We start from the raw sequence: 20,944 nt of genomic DNA, 5'->3' as shown, positions 1-20,944 counted from the left end.
TGATGTAATGTATGGTGATTAACATAACAATAAAAAATTAAAAAAAAAACGAGAGGGGTGCCTGGGTGGCTCAGTCATTAAGCATCTGCCTTTGGCTCAGGTCATGATCCCAGGGTCCTGCAATTGAGCCCCCCATTGGGTTCCCTGTTCCACAGGAAGCCTGCTTCTCCCTCTCCCACTCCCCCTGCTTGTGTTCCCTCTCTCAGGTATCTCTCTCTGTCAAATAAATAAATAAAATCTTAAAAAAAAAACAAAAAAATGAGAGAATTCATTGTAAGAACATCTGGCTTACAGTAAATTTTAAACAGTATCTTTCAAGTAAAATTAAAGGACACTAGACAGTAACACAAGTCCACATAAAGAAATAATAAACACCAGTAAACATAAATCTACAGATAACAATAATAACATATTTTTGTTTGTAACTTTTTGTTTTCTTATTTTATTTTTTAAAGATTTATTTATTTATTTGAGGGAGAGCATGGGTGTGGAGGTGGGAAGGGCAGAAGGAGGGAGAGAGAGAATCTCAAGCAGACTCCCCACTAAGAACATGATTTCACAACCCTGAGATCACGACCTAAGTCAAAATCAAGAGTTGGCTGCTTAACCAACTGAGCCACCCAGGTGCCCCCTTTTAAATCTAGTTTTAAAAGACAACTGAATAAAACAATAATCATAACACTGTGTTGATGGGCTCATAATGTATAAAAGGTATAACTTGTTTTTAAGATTTATTTATTTATTTTAGAGAGAGAGCGTGGTGGGGGAGGGGCAGAGGGAGAGAGAAACTCAAGCAGACTCCATGTTGAGCATCGAGCTCAACACTGGTGTTGATCACACGACCCTGAGATCACTATCTGAGCCAAAACCAAGAGTAAGATGCTTAATTGACCACACCGCTCAGGTACCCCTAATTTTTTTTTAAAGGTTTTATATATACGTAATCTCTACACACAACATGGGGCCCAAACTCAAAACCCCGAGATCAAGAGTCATATGCTCTACCAACTAAGCCAGACAGGTACCCCTAAAAGGTATAATTTGTATGACAATAAGAATACACAGGAGATTGAGGGAATGGAGCTATCTATATTGGAGCAAAGATTTATACATTATTAAAGTTAAATTGGCATTAATCTGAAATAGATCATTTTATGTCAAGATGTTAACTGTAATCCCCAGGGAAAGAACTAAGATAAAAACTCAAAAAAGTACTGAAAAAGAAATAAGGGAATCAAATAGGATGCTAGAAAATACCTAACACAAAACAAAGCAATAAAGGAGAAGGAAACAAAAAAAGCCATAAGACATAAAGAAGATAAATAGCAAAAAGGAGGACATAAATTCTACCTTATCTGTCATTAAATTAAAAGTAATAAGCTGAACACTCCAATCAAAAGGCAGAGATCAGCAGAAGGGAGTTTTCTTAAAATGATACAAATATATGGGGTCTACAGAAGACACACTTTATTTTTTTTTTTTGAGATTTTATTTATTTGAGAGAGAGAACATAAGCAGGAGGAGGAGCAGAGGGAGAAGCAGACTCTCCACTGAGCAGGGAGCCCAATGCGGGGCTCATGATCTGAGCTGAAGGCAGACACTTAACTGACTGAGCCACCCAGGTGCCCCAGAGGACACACTTTAAATTCAAAGACACAAATAGGTTGAATATAAAAGGACAGAAAAAACATACTATGTAAACAGTACACAAAAGAGAGCTAAAGTAGCAATATTAGTATCAGACAAAATAGACAAAAATTTGTTCTTAGGAGCAAAGAAAGATATTTTTGTAATGATAAGCTAGTTAATTTATTAGTAAGACATAAAAAATTTAAACATATATTCTCTTAAAGGAATCTCAAAATACAAGAAACAAAAATCATAGAATTGAAGAAACAAAGAGATAATCCAACAAAAGACTTCAATGCCCCATTTTCAATAATGGATAGTACAAGGCAGAAGAAGTCAACAAGGAAACAGATGACTTGAACAGACATCTGTAGAACACTGAGGCACCCAATAATAGCAGAACATACATTCTTCTCAAGTGTACATGGAATATTCTCCAAGACTGACCATATGTTAGGCCACAAACAAGTCTTAAAATTTTAAAAGACTGAAATCATACAAAGTATCATTTCTGATTACAATGAAATGAAACTACAAATCAATAAAAAAACTAGAAAATTCAAAAATATGTAAGAATTAACAGACTCTTAAAAAACTAATGAGTTAAAGAAGAAATCACAAGGGAGTTTAGAAAATACTTTGACACAAATGAAAATGACTCGCTCTATATCAAAACTTGTGGGAGACAGTGAAAGCAGTGCTCAGTCGGAAATGTATAGCTGTGAATGCCTACATATAAAAAAAGAGAAAAATATAAAATCAACAATCTAAATTCATACCTTATGGAACTAGGTACTGTACAGACCTGTACTCTGAAAACTAAAACACTGATGAAAGAAACTGAAGACAACACAAAGAAATGGAAAGATATTCCATGTTCATGGTTGTAAGAACAAACATCGTTAAAACATCTATACTATCCAAAGCAATGTACAGATTTAAGGCAACCCCTATCAAAATAGCAACAGCATTTTTAACAGAACTAGAACAAATAATCCTAAAATTTGTATGGAACCACAAAAGACCCCAAATAGCCAAAACAATCTGAAAAAGAAAAACAAGGCATCACAATTCCAGACTTCAAATTATGTTACAAAGCTGTAGTAACCAAAACAGTATGGTACTGGCACAAATACAGACACATAGATCAATAGAATAGAATAGAAAACCTAGAAATCAACCCATAATTATATGGTCAACTAATCTTTGACAAAAGAGGAAAGAATATACAATGGAAAAAAGACAGTGTCCTCAACAAAGTGTGTTGGGAAAACTGGACAGCTACCTGCAAATGAATGAAACTGGATGACTTTCTTACACCATACAGAAAAAATAAACTCAAAATTGATTAAAGGCCTAAATGGATTAAAGACCTGAAACCATAAAAATGAGGGTGGTCATTTCTCTGACATCAGTCATAGCAACATTGTTTTTTTAGATATGTCTCCTGAGGCAAGAGAAATAAAAGCAAAAATAAACTACTGGGACTACATCAAAATAAAAAGCTTCTGCACAAAGAAGGAAACAACCAACAACTAAAAGACAACCTACTGAATGGGAGAAGATATTTGCAAATGACATATCTGACAAAGGGCTAGTATCCAAAATATATAAAGAAATGATAAAACTCAACACCCAGAAAACAAATAATCCAATTAAAAAATGGACAGAAGACATGAACAGACATTTCTCTAAAGAAGACAGATGGCCAACAGACACATGAAAAGATGCTCAACATCAATCATCATTAGGGAAATGCAAGTCAAAACTACAATGAGATACCACCTTGCACCTGTTAGAATGGCTAAAATAAAAAATCCAAAAAGAACTGTTGGTGCAGATGTGAAGAAAAGGAACGCTCGTGCACTGTTGGTGGGAATGCATCCTGGTGCAGCCACTGTGGAAAACAGTACAGAGGTTCCTCAAAAAGTTAAAAATAGAACTACCCCATAATCCAGGAATCGTATTTCTGGTTACTTACCTCAAAAATATGAAAACACTAATTCGGAAAGATATACGCACCCCTAGGATTATTGCAGCATTATTCATGATAGGCAAATTATGGAAGCAACTTAAGTGTCCATCAATAGATGAATGGATAAAGAAGATGTGGTATATATAAACATACATACAATGGAATATTATTCAGCCATAAAAAATGAAACTTTGCCACTTGCAACAACATAGATGGATCTAGAGAGTATAATGCTAAGCGAAATAAGCCAGTCAGAGAAGGACAAATACCATATGATTTCACTCATATGTGGAATTTAAGAAACAAAACAAATGATCAAAGGAAAAAAAAAAGAGAGACAAACCAAGAAACAGATTATTAACTATAGAGAACAAACTGATGGTTACCAGAGGGGAGCTGGGTGGGGGGATGAGGGAAATCAGTGATGGGATTAAGAGTACACTTATCATGATCAACACTGAGTAATGTACAGAATTGTTGAATTACTATATTGTACACCTGAAACAAATATAACACTGTATGTAATTATCTTGGAATTAAAATTAAAAATTAATACAAAATAAATGTATACCTTAAGGAACTAGAAAAGGAAGAGTGAACTAAATTTTTTTAAAGCAGAAGAAAATAATGAATATTAAAATGGAGATTAACGAGATAGAGAATAAAAAAACAAAAGAGAAAATCAACAGAGGCAAAAGTTGGCTCTTTGAAAAGATTACAAAAATTACAAACCCTTAGCTAGACTGACTAAAGAGAGAAAACTCAAACTGCTAAAATCAGGAATGAAAAAGGAGACATTACTACTGACCTTACAGAAATAAAAGGATTATAAGAGAACACTAGGAACAACTGTATGCCAACAAATTAGAAAATCTAGATAAAATGGGCAGATTCCTAGAAAGACACAAACTACCAAAACTGACTCAAGATGACACAGAAAATATGAATAGATCTGTAATAAATAAACTTCCCACAATAAAAGCCCAGGTTCAAGTAGCTTCACTGAATTCCACCAAACATTTCTAGAAGATTAATACCAATCTTTCACTAACTCTTCCAAAAAATTGAAGAAAACAATTCTCAACTCATTCTATGAGGCCAGTATTACTAAAACAAGACAGATGTAAAATTTAAGGTAGAGCCAGATAGAATTAATTGAGTCTGATTCAGTTTGAATCCCACAACAAAGAAAACATAATATAGGCACAGTCAAAAGGAATTTATCCCAGGAATACAAAGTTCCTTTACTATCTTAAAATCAACCAAAGTAACACACCATATTAACAGAATAAAGAACAAAACCCACACAATTATCTTACAGACTCAAAAAATTATGTGACAAAACCCAACAAGCCAGAAATAGAAGCAAACTTCATCAACATGATAAAGACCATCTTATGAAAACACAAATCTAACATCATACGTAATGGTGAATGGCCATATGCATTCTCCCTGTGATCACAAATCTCACAAAGATGTCCTCTCTCCTTACTTCTATTCAACACTGTACTTTAAGTTTTAGCAAGAAAACCTAGAGAAGAAAAAGAAATAGAAAGTATCGAGACTCGAAAGGAAAAAGTAAATTTCTATTTGGAAATGACATAATTTCTACTTACAGATGATATTATCTTGCATATAGAAAACCCTAAAGAATCCACACACATGCACATGCACATGCAAACAAATAAACAAAAAAACCCTTCTACAAATAAACTAGATCAGCAAGGTTCAGGACACAAGATCAATATACATAAGTCAACTATGTTTATACATTACCAACGAACATTCCAAAAAAGAAATTAAGAAAAAAAATCCACTTAAAATAGCAAAAAGAATAAAACACTTAGGAACGAATTTAACGAAAGATGTGCAAGACACATACACTACAAATGACAAAACATCACTGAAAGAAACTGAAGAACACCTAAATAAATAAGAAGACATTCCATATTTTTCCTACTAGAAAACTTAATATTAACACAGCAATACTTCCCAAATTGATCAACAGTTTCAACACAAGCCCTAAGAAAAGTATATATCTGCCTTTTTTGTAGATAGAAATGTTAAAAATTATCATTAAAACATTGGTTCTACTCAAATTAAGATTATTATTTATTTTATTTTATTTTATTTTTTTTCAAATTAAGATTAAACAAAACTAGGGGCACAGTTAAGTGTCTGACTCTTGATCTCAGCTCAGGTCTTGATCTCAGGGTCGTGAGTTTAAGCCCTGCATTGGGCTCCTAGGCATGGAGCTTACTTAAAAAAAAAAAAAAAATTAAAACTAAGCTCAGTACTTATAAACAGGATGCAGACTTTAAGGAAGAGCCAGACAGAATCTTCTGCCAAGGACTCCCTGTCAGAACAAAAATAAACCACATGAATTATTCACCATGTCAAAAATAATGGTATTTTCCTACAGTTCATGATTCAAAGTCTGAAACTATTAATATTTTCACCTTAAAATTTTTAAGTCTGAACTGTTATATCTTAAAGGGCAATTTTAAGAATGATTGGCCCAGTATTAAATTTCAAAAAGGCTATATAAAAATTATGTGTAAGAGTCTCAGAATGTATTTTCTCATAGAAGCAAAAACAAAAGCCCCCTTTCACATAAAATATTCTTGGAATAAAACAACTTCCAAAGTGTAATTTTAAAAAACTTAAAAACATGATTCTAAAAGAAAAGGAGCTGAACTTCAACATAATCTTTCTTTATTTTTTATTTTTAAGGATTTTATTTATTCATTTGAGACAGAGATACAGAGCGAGAGAGCGTGAGCAGGGGGAGAGGCAGAGGCAGAGGGAGAAGCAGGCTCCCCACTGAGCCAGAAGCCTGATGTGGGGCTCGATCCCAGGACCCTGGGATCATGACTTGAGCCGAAGGCAGACGCTTAACCATCTGAGCCACGCAGGGGCCCCAACATAATCTTTTTTTAACCATAATTATCTATAAGAGAGGAGGCAAGAATATAAATGGGGAAAAGACAGTCTCTTCAACAAATGGTGTTGGAAAAGCTTGGCAGCTACATGCAAAAGAATGAAACTGGACCACTTTCTTACACCCCACACAAAAATAAAGTAACAATGAATTAAAGACCCAAATGTGAGACCTAAAACCATAAAACAACTAAAAGAAAACAAAGGCAGTAAACTCTTAGACACTGGCCTTAGCAACAGTTTTCTGGATCTGTCTCCTCAGGCAAGGGAAACAAAAGCAAAAGTAAATAATTGGGACTATATCAAACTTAGAAGCTTTTGCATAGCAAAAGAAACCACCAACACAAAAAAGGGAGAAGGTGTTTGCAAACAATATATCTGATAGGGGGTTAATATCCAAAATATAAAAAGAATGCATACAACTCAACAAAACCCCCAAATAATTCAATTAAAAATGGGCAGGGGACCTGAACAGATATTTTCCCAAAAAGGACATGTATTTTCAGATACATGAAAGGATGCTTAACATCACTGATTATCAAAGAAATGCAAATCAAAACCACAATGAGAAAATACAGCCATCAGAATGGCTAAAATAAAAAGACAAGAAATAACAAGAATTGGCAAGAGTGTGGAGAAAAGGGGACACTTGGGCACTGTTGGTGGGAAAGCAAGCAGGTGCAGCCACTATGGAAAACAGTATGGAGGTTCCTCAAAAAATTAAAAATAGAATTACCATATGATCCAGTAATTCCACTGCTGGCTATTTACCCAAAGAAAGTAAAAACATTAATTCAAAAAGATATGCACCTCTATGATTATTGCAGCATTATTTACAACAGCTAAGATCTAGAAGCGATCTAAGTGTCTACCAATAGATGAATGGATAAAGAAGATGTTATATATAACACACATATACATAAATTAAATACGACTCAGCCATAAAAAAGAAAAAAGTCTTGTCATTTGTCGTAACATTGGTGGACCTAGAGGGTATTATGCTAAGTGAAATAAATCAAAGACAAATACCATATGATTTCACTTACACAAATAAAAAAATGAACAAACAAAAAACAGAAACAAACTCCTAAATACAGAGAACAAAGTGGTGGTTGCTAGGAGGGGAGAAGGATGAGTGAAACAGGTGAAGGGGATTAGGAGGTACAAACTTCCAGTTATAAATAAGTCACGGGGCGCCTGGGTGGCTCAGTCATTAAGCGTCTGCGTTCGGCTCAGGTCATGATCCCAGGGTCCTGGGATCGAGTCCCGCATCGGGCTCCCTGCTCCGCAGGAAGCCTGCTTCTCCCTCTCCCACTCCCCCTGCTTGTGTTCCCTCTCTCGCTGTGTCTCTCTGTCAAATAAATAAATAAAATCTTTTAAAAAAGTAAAATAAAATAAATAAGTCACAAAGAAGAAAAGTACAGCAGAGGGAGTATAGTCACTAATATTGTAATAACTTTGTACGGTAACAGATGGTAACTACACTTACCGTGGTGAGCACTGTCTAATGTATAGAGTTGTCTAATCACTATGCTATACACCTGAAACTAACATAACATTGTACATCAACTATACTTCAACAAAAAATTTTAAAAAAAAGTAAACCCCATAATTCTAAAAGTATCGTCAACACATGCCAAAGATTGACTTAAGTCATTAATGAGAGATCAGCTGCTTGACGAAGCTGGTTCAAAGAAGACACAAAAACCATTGTCTATTGATAGCAGAAAAAAGAATACCAGGATAGACATGTCTAATATGACACTGAAAGGGTATACATTTATCTTTTACCTTATTTCTTATTTCTAAGTTTTAGATAATTTTTCTTAACGTAATTCATAAATTTCTGATTTGATATTTTTTGGAAAAATCAGGTGGATTCTGTACTCACGAATAAGAAAGTAAGCTTAACAAATAATAGTGAAATAAAAAAATCTAAACTAATTTAAACATATCTTAAGAATGTTTCCACTCAAGTTGATGTGTTCTTGGTATTTTTTTTTTTTTAAAGATTTTATTTATTTATTGAGAGAGGGCGCGCGAGAGAGCATGAGCAGGGGAAAGGGGCAGAGGGAGAGGGAGAAACAGACTCCCGGCTGAGCAGGGAGCCAGATTCGAGGCTTGATCCCAGGACCCTGGAATCACGACCTGAGCCAAAGGCAGACGCTTAATCAACTGAGTCACCCAGGCTCCCCATTCTTGGTACTTTTAATGGTATTGAGTCTGACAATGCAAAGCAAGAATCAGAGGATGTGATACGGGATACTTTATCAATTAGCAATGACGATGTGACCATCTGCCACGTTAGGGCTGCCACCGCTGAGAGAAATGAAATCTGCCAAATTGATGATACCAGTCCTGGGGTTACTACATCTATCAAGCAAGTCGGTGTTCACTGTCAACCTGCCATGAACTAGGAACATTAAGAACCAGGGGGCGGTAAAAGAGGCCCTTCTCTTTCCCCTTACATACATGTAAGTATTACCTTTACCAGTTCCGGCTCTTCTGCCTGAAGGTGAAGTTCTTCATCGGGCTGGGAATCTTCTGGATTCTGAGGGGATACAGGATAAGATCTTTCAGTGATAGGCTGCCTATGACCTACAGCAGAGCCTCAACAAGCAACATCAGTCCACCGTGGATGTGGCATATATGGGATAACATCTTCTATTGTTTTATTTAGGGCTGAAATTAATGTCCCATAGTCACATCTAATTATGATCTTTTTTGACCTTGTTTAAGACAAGGACAAACACAAGACCGAGAAAGATATAACTGCATAGTTTCTAAAGGAGGCTTCCAACAAAGAACCTATCACAACAAAAATAAATTTATAAGAGGCCTTCAGAAGGGAGAATTATGTAGCTTTCCATGTAATTGCATTTCTTCAGAAAGTATCTATCTTGCTCAAGAAAAGTACTCAAAACCTACTAACACTATGTATTTTCCACAGTAGAAAATCCTTAGTGCTGTGGGGGTCAGGGGGACCAGATATCTCAGTCATTCAGGAAGTATTTCAGGGACTTCTCACTATATTGTTTTCTTCCAAACCTTATAAACTGTATCCCCATGAGGGCCTGATTTTATAGATGAAATGGTCTTCTATTCTTTTCTTTCTATTAGTACTTAACGATTTTAAGTTTTGTGTGTGCCATTTTAAAAACTATGGGGAATACAACTGTTTAAAGTCCATTGAGAAAAAAGGTTATCTTAGTTCTTCCCTCCCAAGTTCTTATCTAAAAAATACAAATATTCAGCTTCCAGAAAATGTGAACCTCAACCTCTGGTAATTACGAATGGGTTTGACCATGTCAATACTAGACAAATACTTTGGATCTACTGATCAAGGGCAACATTTTGGTTTTTATTTATCTTTTATCTCTCTCTCTTTTTTTTAAGTAGGCTCCACGTGGAGCCTAATACAGGGCCCAAACCTACGACCCTGAGATCAAGATCTGAGCTGAGATCAAGAGTCAGACGCTCAACCAACTGAATCACCCAGATGCCCCTTATTTATCTTTCAAGGGTATGTTTTAAGGATTATTTTCATTGTACATCCCAGCTACAAAGAATAAAAGATCACTACTGCAGGTTACTGCATATTATTACTAGAACAAATTATATTTGTTGGTATCCTCTTTCTTTGGGGTCTCCTATTTCAGAAAGTCACTGCCAAAATACAGCTTTTATCACATTAACACCCATCTCAAACACACACTCACACACATACATATGTATACTTACATGTCTTCAGGGAAACATTAAAAGATTCAGCTTAAATATCGAATTCAGTCCTGTCTTTCATAACTTTCCAACTGGAATCACTAGTGTACCCCTCTGTTCTCTGCCACAGGGCCTTGCCCTTGGACTCCCTTCTCACCTGAACCACCCTCACAAATTCTTGATGACAGTTTAAATCCCACTTGTAACTGGGTACCACCCTAAGTCTAACTGTTCTCAGGAGGTTTCTCATGGACCAATTTGGCCCATAGTCACGTCTCATTTCTTTTATTTCAGAGCACTCATTTTCTTTATCATATGGCTAAGCAAATATCATTCACCTAAATAAATTATGTAACTATTTCTTTTGTATGCCTTACCGCAATGAGACTGTAAGCTCCCTACAGCCAAGCACTGTGTCTTAAAAATCTTCTTTCTCTCCATGTCATCTATTAAGCTTGGTCACTTTTTTTTTATTAACATATATTGCATTATTTGTTTCAGAAGTACAGATCCGTGATTCATCAGTCTTGTACAATTCACAGGGCTCACCATAGCACATACCCTCCCCAATGTCTATCACCCAGACACCCCATCCCTCCCACCCCCACCACTCCAGCAACCCTCAGTTTCTTTCCTGAGAATAAGAGTCTCATGGTTTGTCTCCTTCTCTGGTTTCATCTTGTTTCATTTTTCCTTCCCTGCCCCGATGATCGTCTGTCTTGTTTCTCAAACTCCTCATATCAGTGAGATCATATGATAATTGTCTTTCTCTGACTGACTTATTTTGCTTAGCTTAATACCCTCTAGTTCCATCCACGTCGTTGCAAATGGCAAGCTTGGTCACTTCTTAATGGGTAGAAAAGAGGAGATCACTGAGAGTGGGCATGAGGGGAATGGTCCCTCTTAATTAAGAGGGTGTGTGGGTGTGTCTATGTGTATATATATTTTTCCCAAAATTTCCTAAACAAAATTTCCAATTTAAAATATTCCATTCTTCTACCCCATAAATAACTGAAATTTCCTGGGAACGATACAAATTTAACATCAAAAGTAAATTTCCTAGACTGCCTATCTATCAAAAACAGCAAAAAGTATTTTTTGAAAGATCAGGTCTCTTGATATTTGCTTCAATATGTATAATGAACCTTTTACAGATTACAAGCTTTACTATGATGAACCCAATTTTCATGGGTGAAACAATTTGATTCAGTTACCAGAAGGGGTGTGGGTAAGGTAGGCAAGTCATGGGCTTCAGGAAAAACAGACATGCCCTGAAACCAAGAAGCAGGTCAGGACCAGAGGAAACCCCAACTTACCAGAGGTCCAACTGAAAAAACCATAGCAGCCATAATCTCTTCCTCCGGGTTCCCCTCTCTGGCAAGAGTGGAGTCTTGCAATGGCATATCTGAGAAAGAGAAAGAAATAAGCCGTGAACACCCAACCTGCCTTGGAAATCTCAGACTTATCTAGTTGGAATCCTGACATTACAAGTAAGCATGACTTCCCTAAAGAACACAAGATTAACCCCCAAGATCAGTGAGGAAGAAAGATCCTTGCTCCTGGAGATCTTGACATTTTAATACCATTAAATGTAGTCACGGCTAGCAGGCCAGACATTGTATAAGGTGCTTTTAATTTGAACTTCAAATCAATCCAATGGGAATTATATTCCCCTTCCACTGATCAGGAAAATGAAGCTTAGAGAAATTATACTATTTGTCCAAGGCCATGCATGACCCCAAATCGGTCTAATTCCAATGTCCACAACTTTTCCATTAAATCAACTTGCTATATGATGTGAAAGAAAATAATTCAATTGTTCTTTGTGACAAGCACCTACTCATCTAAAAATGAAACATGCTAAGAATTTCTTCTTGTCTTTCATGTGATGATCAATTTACTAACATTTTCAGAGATTTCACCTTCATATAAAGAGAACACCACGGGCACCTGGGTGGCTCAGATGGTTAAGCATCTGCCTTTGGCTCAGGTCATTATCCCAGGGTCCTTGGATCGAGTCCCGCATCAGGCTCCCTGCTTAGTGGGGAGCCTGCTTCTCCCTCTGCCTCTCTCTGTGTGTCTCTTATGAATAAATAAATAAAATCCTTAAAAAAAATTTAAAAAGAGACCACAACCTCCAAATTTAAAAAGAAGTCCTGACATGCTTCTCTAAATCTCATATTCAAATAGATCTTTATCTACTCATTCTGTATCAGGCAAACCCAAATAAAAAGGAAGTAGGAAAAGAAAAAAAAGAATATGGCCCTGCTAATGCTGAGTTTGGTTGCAAAACAAGAGCCTGATGTTTGTAAACATTCTTTTTTTTTTTTTAAGATTATTTATTTATTATTTGACAGAGAGAGAGAGACAGCAAGAGGAAACATAAGCAGGGGGAGTGGGGGAGGGAGAAGCAGGCTTCCTGTGGAGCAGGGAGCCCGATGTGGGGCTCGATCCCAGGACCCTGGGATCATGACCTGAGCCGAAGGCAGACGCTTAATGACTGAGCCACCCAGGCGCCCCTGTAAATATTCTCTTAATAAGTGCATAGTCGCAGAATGATGCTGCAAGACATATAAAAGAGCAGTGGTGCAGTAAGAATTAAGCTTCCCAGATTTTGTGAAATTCTTTTTAATGACAGTTTCCTAGGAAGTTTGATGCTCTCACCATGCAGTAGGGCTTTTGGGGCCCAAAAGAATCTATGCAGGATTATGCTGAATCTGTCCCTGCCTTACATAGACAATTTGTCTCCATTAAGAATTCACATCCAAGAGCTTTGTATTCAAAAATGTAGACTGAAGAACAGCAGCATAAACATTACTGGAGAGCTTGTGAAAAATGCAAAATTTGAGGTCCAACTTCAGAACCTATTAAATCAGAATCAGCTTTTTAATAAGATCCCTAGCTGATTCATATGCACACATTAAAGTGTAAGATAATATGGGTCTAAAAAAGATCATGCCGACCTAGAAGAAATGAGTAAATTCCTAAAACATACAACCTACCAAGACTGAATCATGAAGAAAGAGAAAAATCCGACACACTGATTACTAGTAAGGAGATTGAATCAATAATAAAAAGTCTCTCAAAAAACAAAGTCCAGGACTAGGTAGTTTCATTGGTGCATTCCATCAAACATTTAAGAAGAATTAATACCAAACCTTCTCAAACTCTTCCAAAAAACATAGAGGAAGGAACACTTCCAAACTAATTTTACGAGGCCAGCATTATTGCGATACCAAAACCAGGCAAAGACACCACAAGAAGGGGTGCCTGGGTGGCTCAGTCATTAAGCATCTGCCTTCGGCTCAGGTCATGGTTCCAGGATCCTGGGATCGAGCCCCGCATCGGGCTCTCTGCTCGGCAGGAAGCCTGCTTCTCCCTCTCCCACTCCCCCTGCTTGTGTTCCCTCTCTCGCTGTGTTTCTCTCTATCAAATAAATTAAAAAAAAAATTAAAAAAAAGACACCATAAGAAAAGAAAATTAGAAGTCAATAATCCTGTTGAACATAGATGCAAAATTCCTCAACAAAATATTAGCATACTGAATTCAACAATACATCAAAAGGATCATACACAATGATCAAGTGGATCAAGTGGATTTATTCTAGGGATGCAAGAATGACTCAACATCTGCAAGTCAATCAAGGTGATACATCACGTTAAACAAAATGAAGAATAAAAATCATATGATCATCTCAATAGATGCAGAAAAAGCACTTGGCAAAATCATCATCCATTTACGATAAAAGCTCTCAACAAAGGCCATATATGACAAGACCACAGTTAATATACTCAATGGTGAAATGATAAAAACTTTTTTTTTCTAAGGGGCGCCTGGGTGGCTCAGTCATTGAGTGTCTGCCTTCGGCTCGGGTTGTGACCCCAGGGTCCTGGGATCGAGCCTCACATCGGGTTCCCTGCTCCACGGGGAAGCCTGCTTCTCCCTCTCCTACTCCCCCTGCTTGTGTTCCTTCTCTCACTGTCTCTCTCTGTCAAATAAATAAATGAAATCTTTAAAAAAAAAAAAAAAGAAGGAACTTAAAAAAAAACACTTTTTTTTCTAAAATCAGGAACAGAACAAGACAAGGATGCCCATTCTCATCATTTATAGTCAGCATAATATTGGAAGTCCTAGCCAGAGCAATTAGGCAAGAAAAAGAAATAAAAGGCATCCAAATTGGAAAACAACTGTTATTATTTGCAGATGACATACTTTTATAGGTAGAAACCCCTAAAGAATCTGCCAAAAAACTGTTAGGATAAACAGATTCAGTAAAGTTGCAGGATACAAAAATCAACTTATAAAAATCAGTTGTGTTTCTATATACTAATAATGAACTGTAAGAAAGAGAAATTAAGAAAATAATCCCACTTACAATTGCATCAAAAAGAATAGAATACCTAGGGATAAATTTAATCAAGGAGGTGAAAGACCTGTACATTGAGACCAGAAGACATTAAATGGAAAGATATTCTGTGCTCATGGATTGGAAGAACCAATATTGTTAAAATGTCCATACTATCCAAAGCAATGTACAGATTTAATACAATCCCTATAAAATACCAACAACATTTTTCACAAAACTAGAACTCATACTAAAATATCCTCAAAGTTTCCTCAAAAAATTAAAAATAGTACTACATTTTCCAGCAATTCCACTTCTGGGCATTTATCTGATGGAAACAAAAACACTAACTCAAAAAGAGATCCATATCCATATGTTCACTGTAACATTAATTACAATAGCCAAGAAATGGAAGTGTTTGTTGACAGATGAATAGATAATGTGACACACAGGAATATTATTCAGACATAAAAAAGAAGGAAATCTTGCCATTTGTGAAAACATGGATGGAACAAGAGGGCATTATGCTAGGTGAAACAAGTCAGACAGACATAGACAAGTATCATCTCACTGTTATGTGGAATCTAAAAAGATAAACAAAACAACCCCCCCAGCCCCAAACTTGAACTCATAGATACAGAGAACAGATTTCCAGAGATGGTTGCCAGAGGCAGGATGAGCAGTGGACGAGATGGGCAAAGGTGGTCAAAAGCTATCAACTTTCAGTTATAAAATATATAAGTCCTAGAGATGTAATGTACAGAATGGTGACTATAATTAATAATACCATATTATATTTTTAAGTTGATAAGCGTAAATCCTAAAAGTTCTCATCACAAGAAAAAAATCTGTAACTGTGTGTGGTGCTGGATATAACTAGATTTCTGATGATCACTTTGCAATACATAATCATTATGATGTATGCCTGAAACCAATATAATGTTATATGTCAATTATATTTCATTTAAAAAATGAAGTAGTATCTCTGTGGATGAAAAAAGGAAAGAAAGCTCTTACTATAACAAGCATACACACACTAAAATAAATCATCATGCCAGGGGTAGGGGGAGGGCACCTGGGTGGCTCAACTGGTTAAGTGTCCAACTCTTGATTTTGGCTCAGGTCATGATCTCAGGGTCATGGGATTGAGCCCCATGTGGGGCTCTGTGCTCAGTGGGGAGTCTGCTTGAGGTTCTCTCTCTTCCTCTCCTTCTGTCCTTCCCACCACTCTCATGTGCTCTCTCTCTAAAATAAAATAAAATCTTAAAAAAAACAAAACTGAATACATGACACTCTCTAACCATGATGTAGAATTACAAATGTAAGTCTGGAGTGAGGGGGCAAAAACCCAATCACCAGGGAATTAAAATAGACCCTCCTGAGTACCTATTAAGTCAAAGAGAGAACTTTAATTGCCAGTGAATTAGAAAATGAGAGAATTGTAGATTAAAAACTCATGGGTCACCAAAACTCTTTAAAAAAGATAAAATTTATATCCCTAAATACATGTAACTAACATTTTTTAAAAGAATAAAAATATTAAACATTCAACTAGATAAGAAAAATAATTAACAAGCAAACCATAAAGAGAAATAATAAAGAAACTAGTAAATAACAAAGCAATTGACATAGGCAGGAGCTGATTCTCTAAATAATGAAATATATATGCCACTGGCCAAAGAAGAAAATATACCAATAAACTAAAAATAGACACAAGAAAGGGGCTATAACAGGGTGGCTGGGTGATGGAGACTGGAGAGGGTATGTGCTATGGTGAGTGTGGTGAATTGTGTAAGACTGATAAAATCACAGACCTGTACTCCTTAAACAAATAATACATTATATGTTAATAAAAATAATTAATTAAAAAAAGAAAGGGGCTATAACATATAAATCATCTTAAAACTGTATGCCAATAAAAATAAAATTTCCCAAAGAACAATTTTTGTTTAAAAATTTTCTAAGACTAAAAAAAAAAAATTTTTTTTTTCTAAGACTGACTCAAGCAGCAGGAAACTTATGTAGGCCAATGTAGCAGAGCCTGCTAATTGCTTTCCAACATCCAGTCTCCCCTTCTATATTGACAAAGGCTTGAAATCTCAGCGGGACATAAGGTCATCCAGCTAGAGACATTTCCCAGCCACCATGTAGGCAGGTGTACCCATGTGACTAAATTACAGCAAATGGGATTTGAGTAAGAGAGCTGATGTCACATCTTTAAAAGGGAGCTGTTTGGCCTCCAGTTCTTCGTTTCCCTTTCCAAAGGCCTGGAATGCAACAGGATAAGAGTGAGTCAGCTGCTACCATAGGAAAGATAATGCCCCCAGGAGGTGGTGAAGCAAAGAGATGACTGGAACCTGGGTTTCCAGATGACCTAATGGATGAGAGCTGCCTACCCTTATCACTGCCTGCCACCTAACAACTCAGACTTTTATATGAGAAAGAAATAGGCTTTCTTGTTCAAACCACATAGACTCGGTTAAAGCTGAAAAATTAATTTCCTAATTAGTAGAATGAATGGTCATGAAAGAAAAATGTAAAGTTCTTGGGTAAGCCTGGGAGAGTAGAGTTTAGTTAAATCAAGAAAACAAGCGCTTGTCGGGGCACCTGGGTGGCTCAGTAGGTTAAGCATCCGACTCTTGGTTTTGGCTCAGGTCATGATCTCAGGGTCATGAGATCGAGCCCCAGAGCAGGGCTCTGCGCTCAGGGTGGCGTCTACTTCAGATTCTCTCTCCTCCCCTTCTTCCTCTGCTCCCCGCCTTCCCCACTCATGCTCTCTCTCTCAAATAAATAAAATCTTTTAAAAAAAGAAAAAGAAAATGCGATTCTCTTAAGACTGTAGTGTAGAGGTTGCTTTTGGGCAACCAACTTGAACAATGGAATCTTAAGTGAGGTAGAAGGGCCCACAGTGACCACCAGGCTGAATACAAACAGACCCATTAGGTGACCCACCTCAAAATATCCATAATCCCTGGCTGACCAATGGGTTACTTACACCTGGATACAGGCACCAAAAAGGGAAAATTCCGTATGTTCCCACACCTCCTCACCTTCCCCCCTAACTCCAGCCCCCCACCACAGCCTCCTTGCAGTCTCTCCCTTGCTGTCCCGCCTGCCATTCCCTTATAGTGTGTTTAGTAAACTCCTTTGTTCTGCCTTGGGTGAATTTTACTGCCCTCGCCACCGACCTCTACCTGATCAGGTCACCCCACATTTGGTGGCCCCCCATCTGATCAGAAGACCTCCACATGCAGTTTGTTCCATGACCCTGGGGCTTCACTATGCCCAATGAAAAGATTTTGGTGAAAGAGAAATAAGAAGTTGAGGGAGGAAAAACACAGTGGAGCATGACGATAAGACTTGGATAAAGAATGAATAATCTGGGGACGCCTGGGTAGCTCAGTTGGTTAAGCAGCTACCTTCGGCCGGGGTCATGATCCCAGGGTCCTGGGATTGAGTCCCACATCGGGCTCCTTGCTCAGCAGGGAGCCTGCTTCTCCCTCTCTCTCCTTCTGCTTGTGCTCTCTGTCAAATAAATAAAATCTTAAAAAAAAAAGAATGAATAATCTGAGAGGATTCTTATACTGAAGTCTCAAAAGTTACTCATAAAAGTGCTTTACCCATACACCAGTATTTCTCTACCTTGTTTTAGGTCATGGATTCCTCTGCAAATCTAATGAAAATGACTCTTACCCCAGAAAATTCCTAAGTATAATTAGAAAACTCCCACATCCGGGATGCCTGGGTGGCTCAGTCGGTTAAGCGTCTGCCTTCCACTCAGGTCATGATCTCAGGGTCCTGGGATCAAGTCCTACATTGGGCTCCTTTCTCAGCGGGGAGCCTGCTTCTCCCTGTGCCTGCTGCTCCCCCTTCTTGTACTCTAACAAATAAAATCTTAAAAAAAAATAGAAAAATAAAAACTCCCACATCTTAAACAGAGATGCAAAAAGCTCACTAGGCATGATTTTCATTTATTTTATTTTATTATTTTTTTAGAGAGGGAAAGAGGGCATATGAGTGGCAGTAGTGGGGATGGAGCGGGGAGAGGCAGAGGGAGAGGGAGAGAATTTTTTTAAAAGATTTTATTTATTTATTTATTTATTTATTTATTTATTTATTTATTTATTTGATAGAGAGAGAGCACAAGCAGGGGGAACAGCAGAGGGAGAGGGAGAAGCAGGCTCCGCACTGAGCAGAGAGCCTGATGTGGGGCTGGGCTCGATCCCAGGACCCTGAGATCGTGGCTGACGCTTAACTGACTGAGCCACCCAGGCGCCTTGAGGGAGAGAATCTTAAGCAGGCTCCACGCCCAATGCAGAGCCCAAGGCGGGCTCCATCTCATGACCCTGAGATCATGACTTGAGTGGAAATCAAAGGTCAGCCACTTAACCGACTGAGCCATGCAGGCACCCCCTAGGCATGCTTTTCAGAAAGGAAATTCTTTGGCTCCTTCCAAGATCTAAATCAGGATCTCTAAGTGGGAAACACAGAAATCTACATTGTCAACAAGTACCTCAAGTTCACACCTTGAGAAATATTGTTCTAAAGCTAACTCCTAAACCCCAAATTAAAGACTCTTCTTTTCACATGGGAAAATCCAATTGAAATACGTTTTACCAAGATCATTCTAGAGCCTGAGTTTCTGCTTCAAGCCTGGTACTTCTTGAATCACTCTTCATTTCACAGTTTAGAAACAACACTTGTGGCAAGTTCAAACACAACTTAAGACAAAAATTGAAACTGTTCTGGGGTGCCTGGGTGGCTTAGTTGGTTAAGTGTCTGACTCTTAATTTTGGCTCAGGTCATGATCTCAGGGTCGTGAGACCAAGTCCTGCCTCCGGCTCTGCACTGGGCATGGAGCCTGCTTAAAATTCTCTCTCTCCCTCTCATCCCATCTCCCCACCTCTTAAAAAAAAAAAAAAAAAAGGAATGACCTGAGTTATCATTTCTTCTTAAATTTCTAAAGATTAATAAACTCCTCCCCGGCAATTTTGCCGTATAGATAATGCTAGCCAAATATGTTTAATACCAAGCTGTGCCATAAACATCTTTTACAATTTTATAATCAGAATAACCAACGCTATTTAAAATTCAAGATAATCAGCTTGATCTCGGTTATGTAAAAATAATGCATAAAGACAAAGACAGCAAGTGAATAAGCCAAAACTCCCCTGTGACCTCGGAGCGCCGGACCTGTGATGTTTTACACTTCCTTCTACTTTTCTACACTTTCCAAGTAGACAATGAGGAGCTCTACATACACAGGAGTTTGGTGTAGGGATAAAATTCCACAGTGGCTGTCCACACCCCCAGGTTCTATCTTAGGTCTGGCTACTGTGGCAATACGTCCACAGGCAAAATCACTTGATCAGTTTCTCCTTTCACCTCTGACATTACACAGAAGATTATCTAGGCCAATACTTCTCCAAAGTCGTAATTTCCTAGATATTTTTTTCTGGATATTGTGACTTCACCCAAGCCCTGTCTTCCCAAGCACTGCGGAAGCACCAAGGACTTGAGGAATTTCTCTTGCTGTGGATCTTAGGCCAGCTTTGTTATTTTAAAATAATGAAGGGGACCATGTTCTTCTTGAGAACTTCAGCGCCATGGACCAGTCCAGCATCTCCCAACCAAAGCAATGATGCCATTATCACGTCAGGGAGAGACAAGTGATTTAAAAGTGATTATCTGGAAAAACTGCCGCGGGTACCGAAAGACAGGAGTTCATCCACCTGTCAGGTCACCAGGTGTGAAACCGTTCCATCCGCGCCGGTTCAGAAGCCGGGAGGGAGCCTCTCCTTCCTCCAGTCTCGCCGCCTTTCCCTAAGAGCGCATCGGGGGTCCCCCTCCTCCCTCCGTCAAAGGCGCGGGACCGGGAGGAGGCGGCCCGCCCCGGTCGAGCCCTACTAGCCGGGGCCCCGCGCCCGGCGCTCCCCGACCCCAGCGCCGCGCCCGCCGCCCACGGCCCCGACGGCCCCCCAGCCAGGCCAGGGGGAGACCGAGCCAACAGCCAGGGAGGAGGCCCAGCCGCAGTCCCCTCTCGGGTGGGCGTGTCCGCTCAGGGACCCGGGCTCTGGAGGGACCGGCCACGCCCCGGACGCCGCCAGGAGCCAAGCGCCGAGGGAGGGGCGGCGGGGAACCGCGGCCCGGCGCCGGGGGCAACGAGTACCTGGCTGCCGAACTGAGGACAACTGAGGGCACTCGCAGAGCAGGGCGGGAACGCTTCCAGCAATGGCGCCGGCTTGGCGGGGCTGGCCTCCAGGCAAGCCAGTGCGCCTGCGCACCGGGGCTCCCGAACTACAGTGCCCAGAATCCTCAGCGCGGAGCTTTTTCTT

The 20,944-nt window shown here is 38.6% G+C and overlaps 1 protein-coding gene across 7 annotated transcripts in view; it reads right to left on the bottom strand.

The window, feature by feature from the left end:
• Nucleotides 1-20,857, bottom strand: part of ZNF624 (zinc finger protein 624) — a 52,932-nt gene extending 32,075 nt beyond the window's left edge. The window contains exons 1-4 of one of the 7 annotated variants that reach the window (XM_073881754.1): nucleotides 20,779-20,857; nucleotides 18,029-18,152; nucleotides 11,581-11,669; nucleotides 9,030-9,095 (exon numbers count right to left, since the gene is read on the bottom strand). In XM_073881754.1, the coding sequence (XP_073737855.1) occupies nucleotides 9,030-9,095; nucleotides 11,581-11,669; nucleotides 18,029-18,044 (171 nt within the window). In that variant the 5' untranslated portion in view covers nucleotides 18,045-18,152; nucleotides 20,779-20,857. The other 6 variants (XM_073881756.1, XM_073881755.1, XM_025864104.2 and 3 more) reach the window with 6 other exon arrangements.
• Between the last annotated feature and the right edge of the window lie 87 nt (nucleotides 20,858-20,944).

This window comes from Callorhinus ursinus, unplaced genomic scaffold (assembly GCF_003265705.2).
Source record: "Callorhinus ursinus isolate GAN/ISIS: 27379988/994484 unplaced genomic scaffold, GSC_fseal_2.0 scaffold43, whole genome shotgun sequence".
NCBI classification, from domain to species: Eukaryota; Metazoa; Chordata; class Mammalia; order Carnivora; family Otariidae; genus Callorhinus; species Callorhinus ursinus.
The sequence above is the reverse complement of the archived record's forward strand: the minus strand, read 5'-3'. Positions and strand labels throughout refer to the sequence as shown.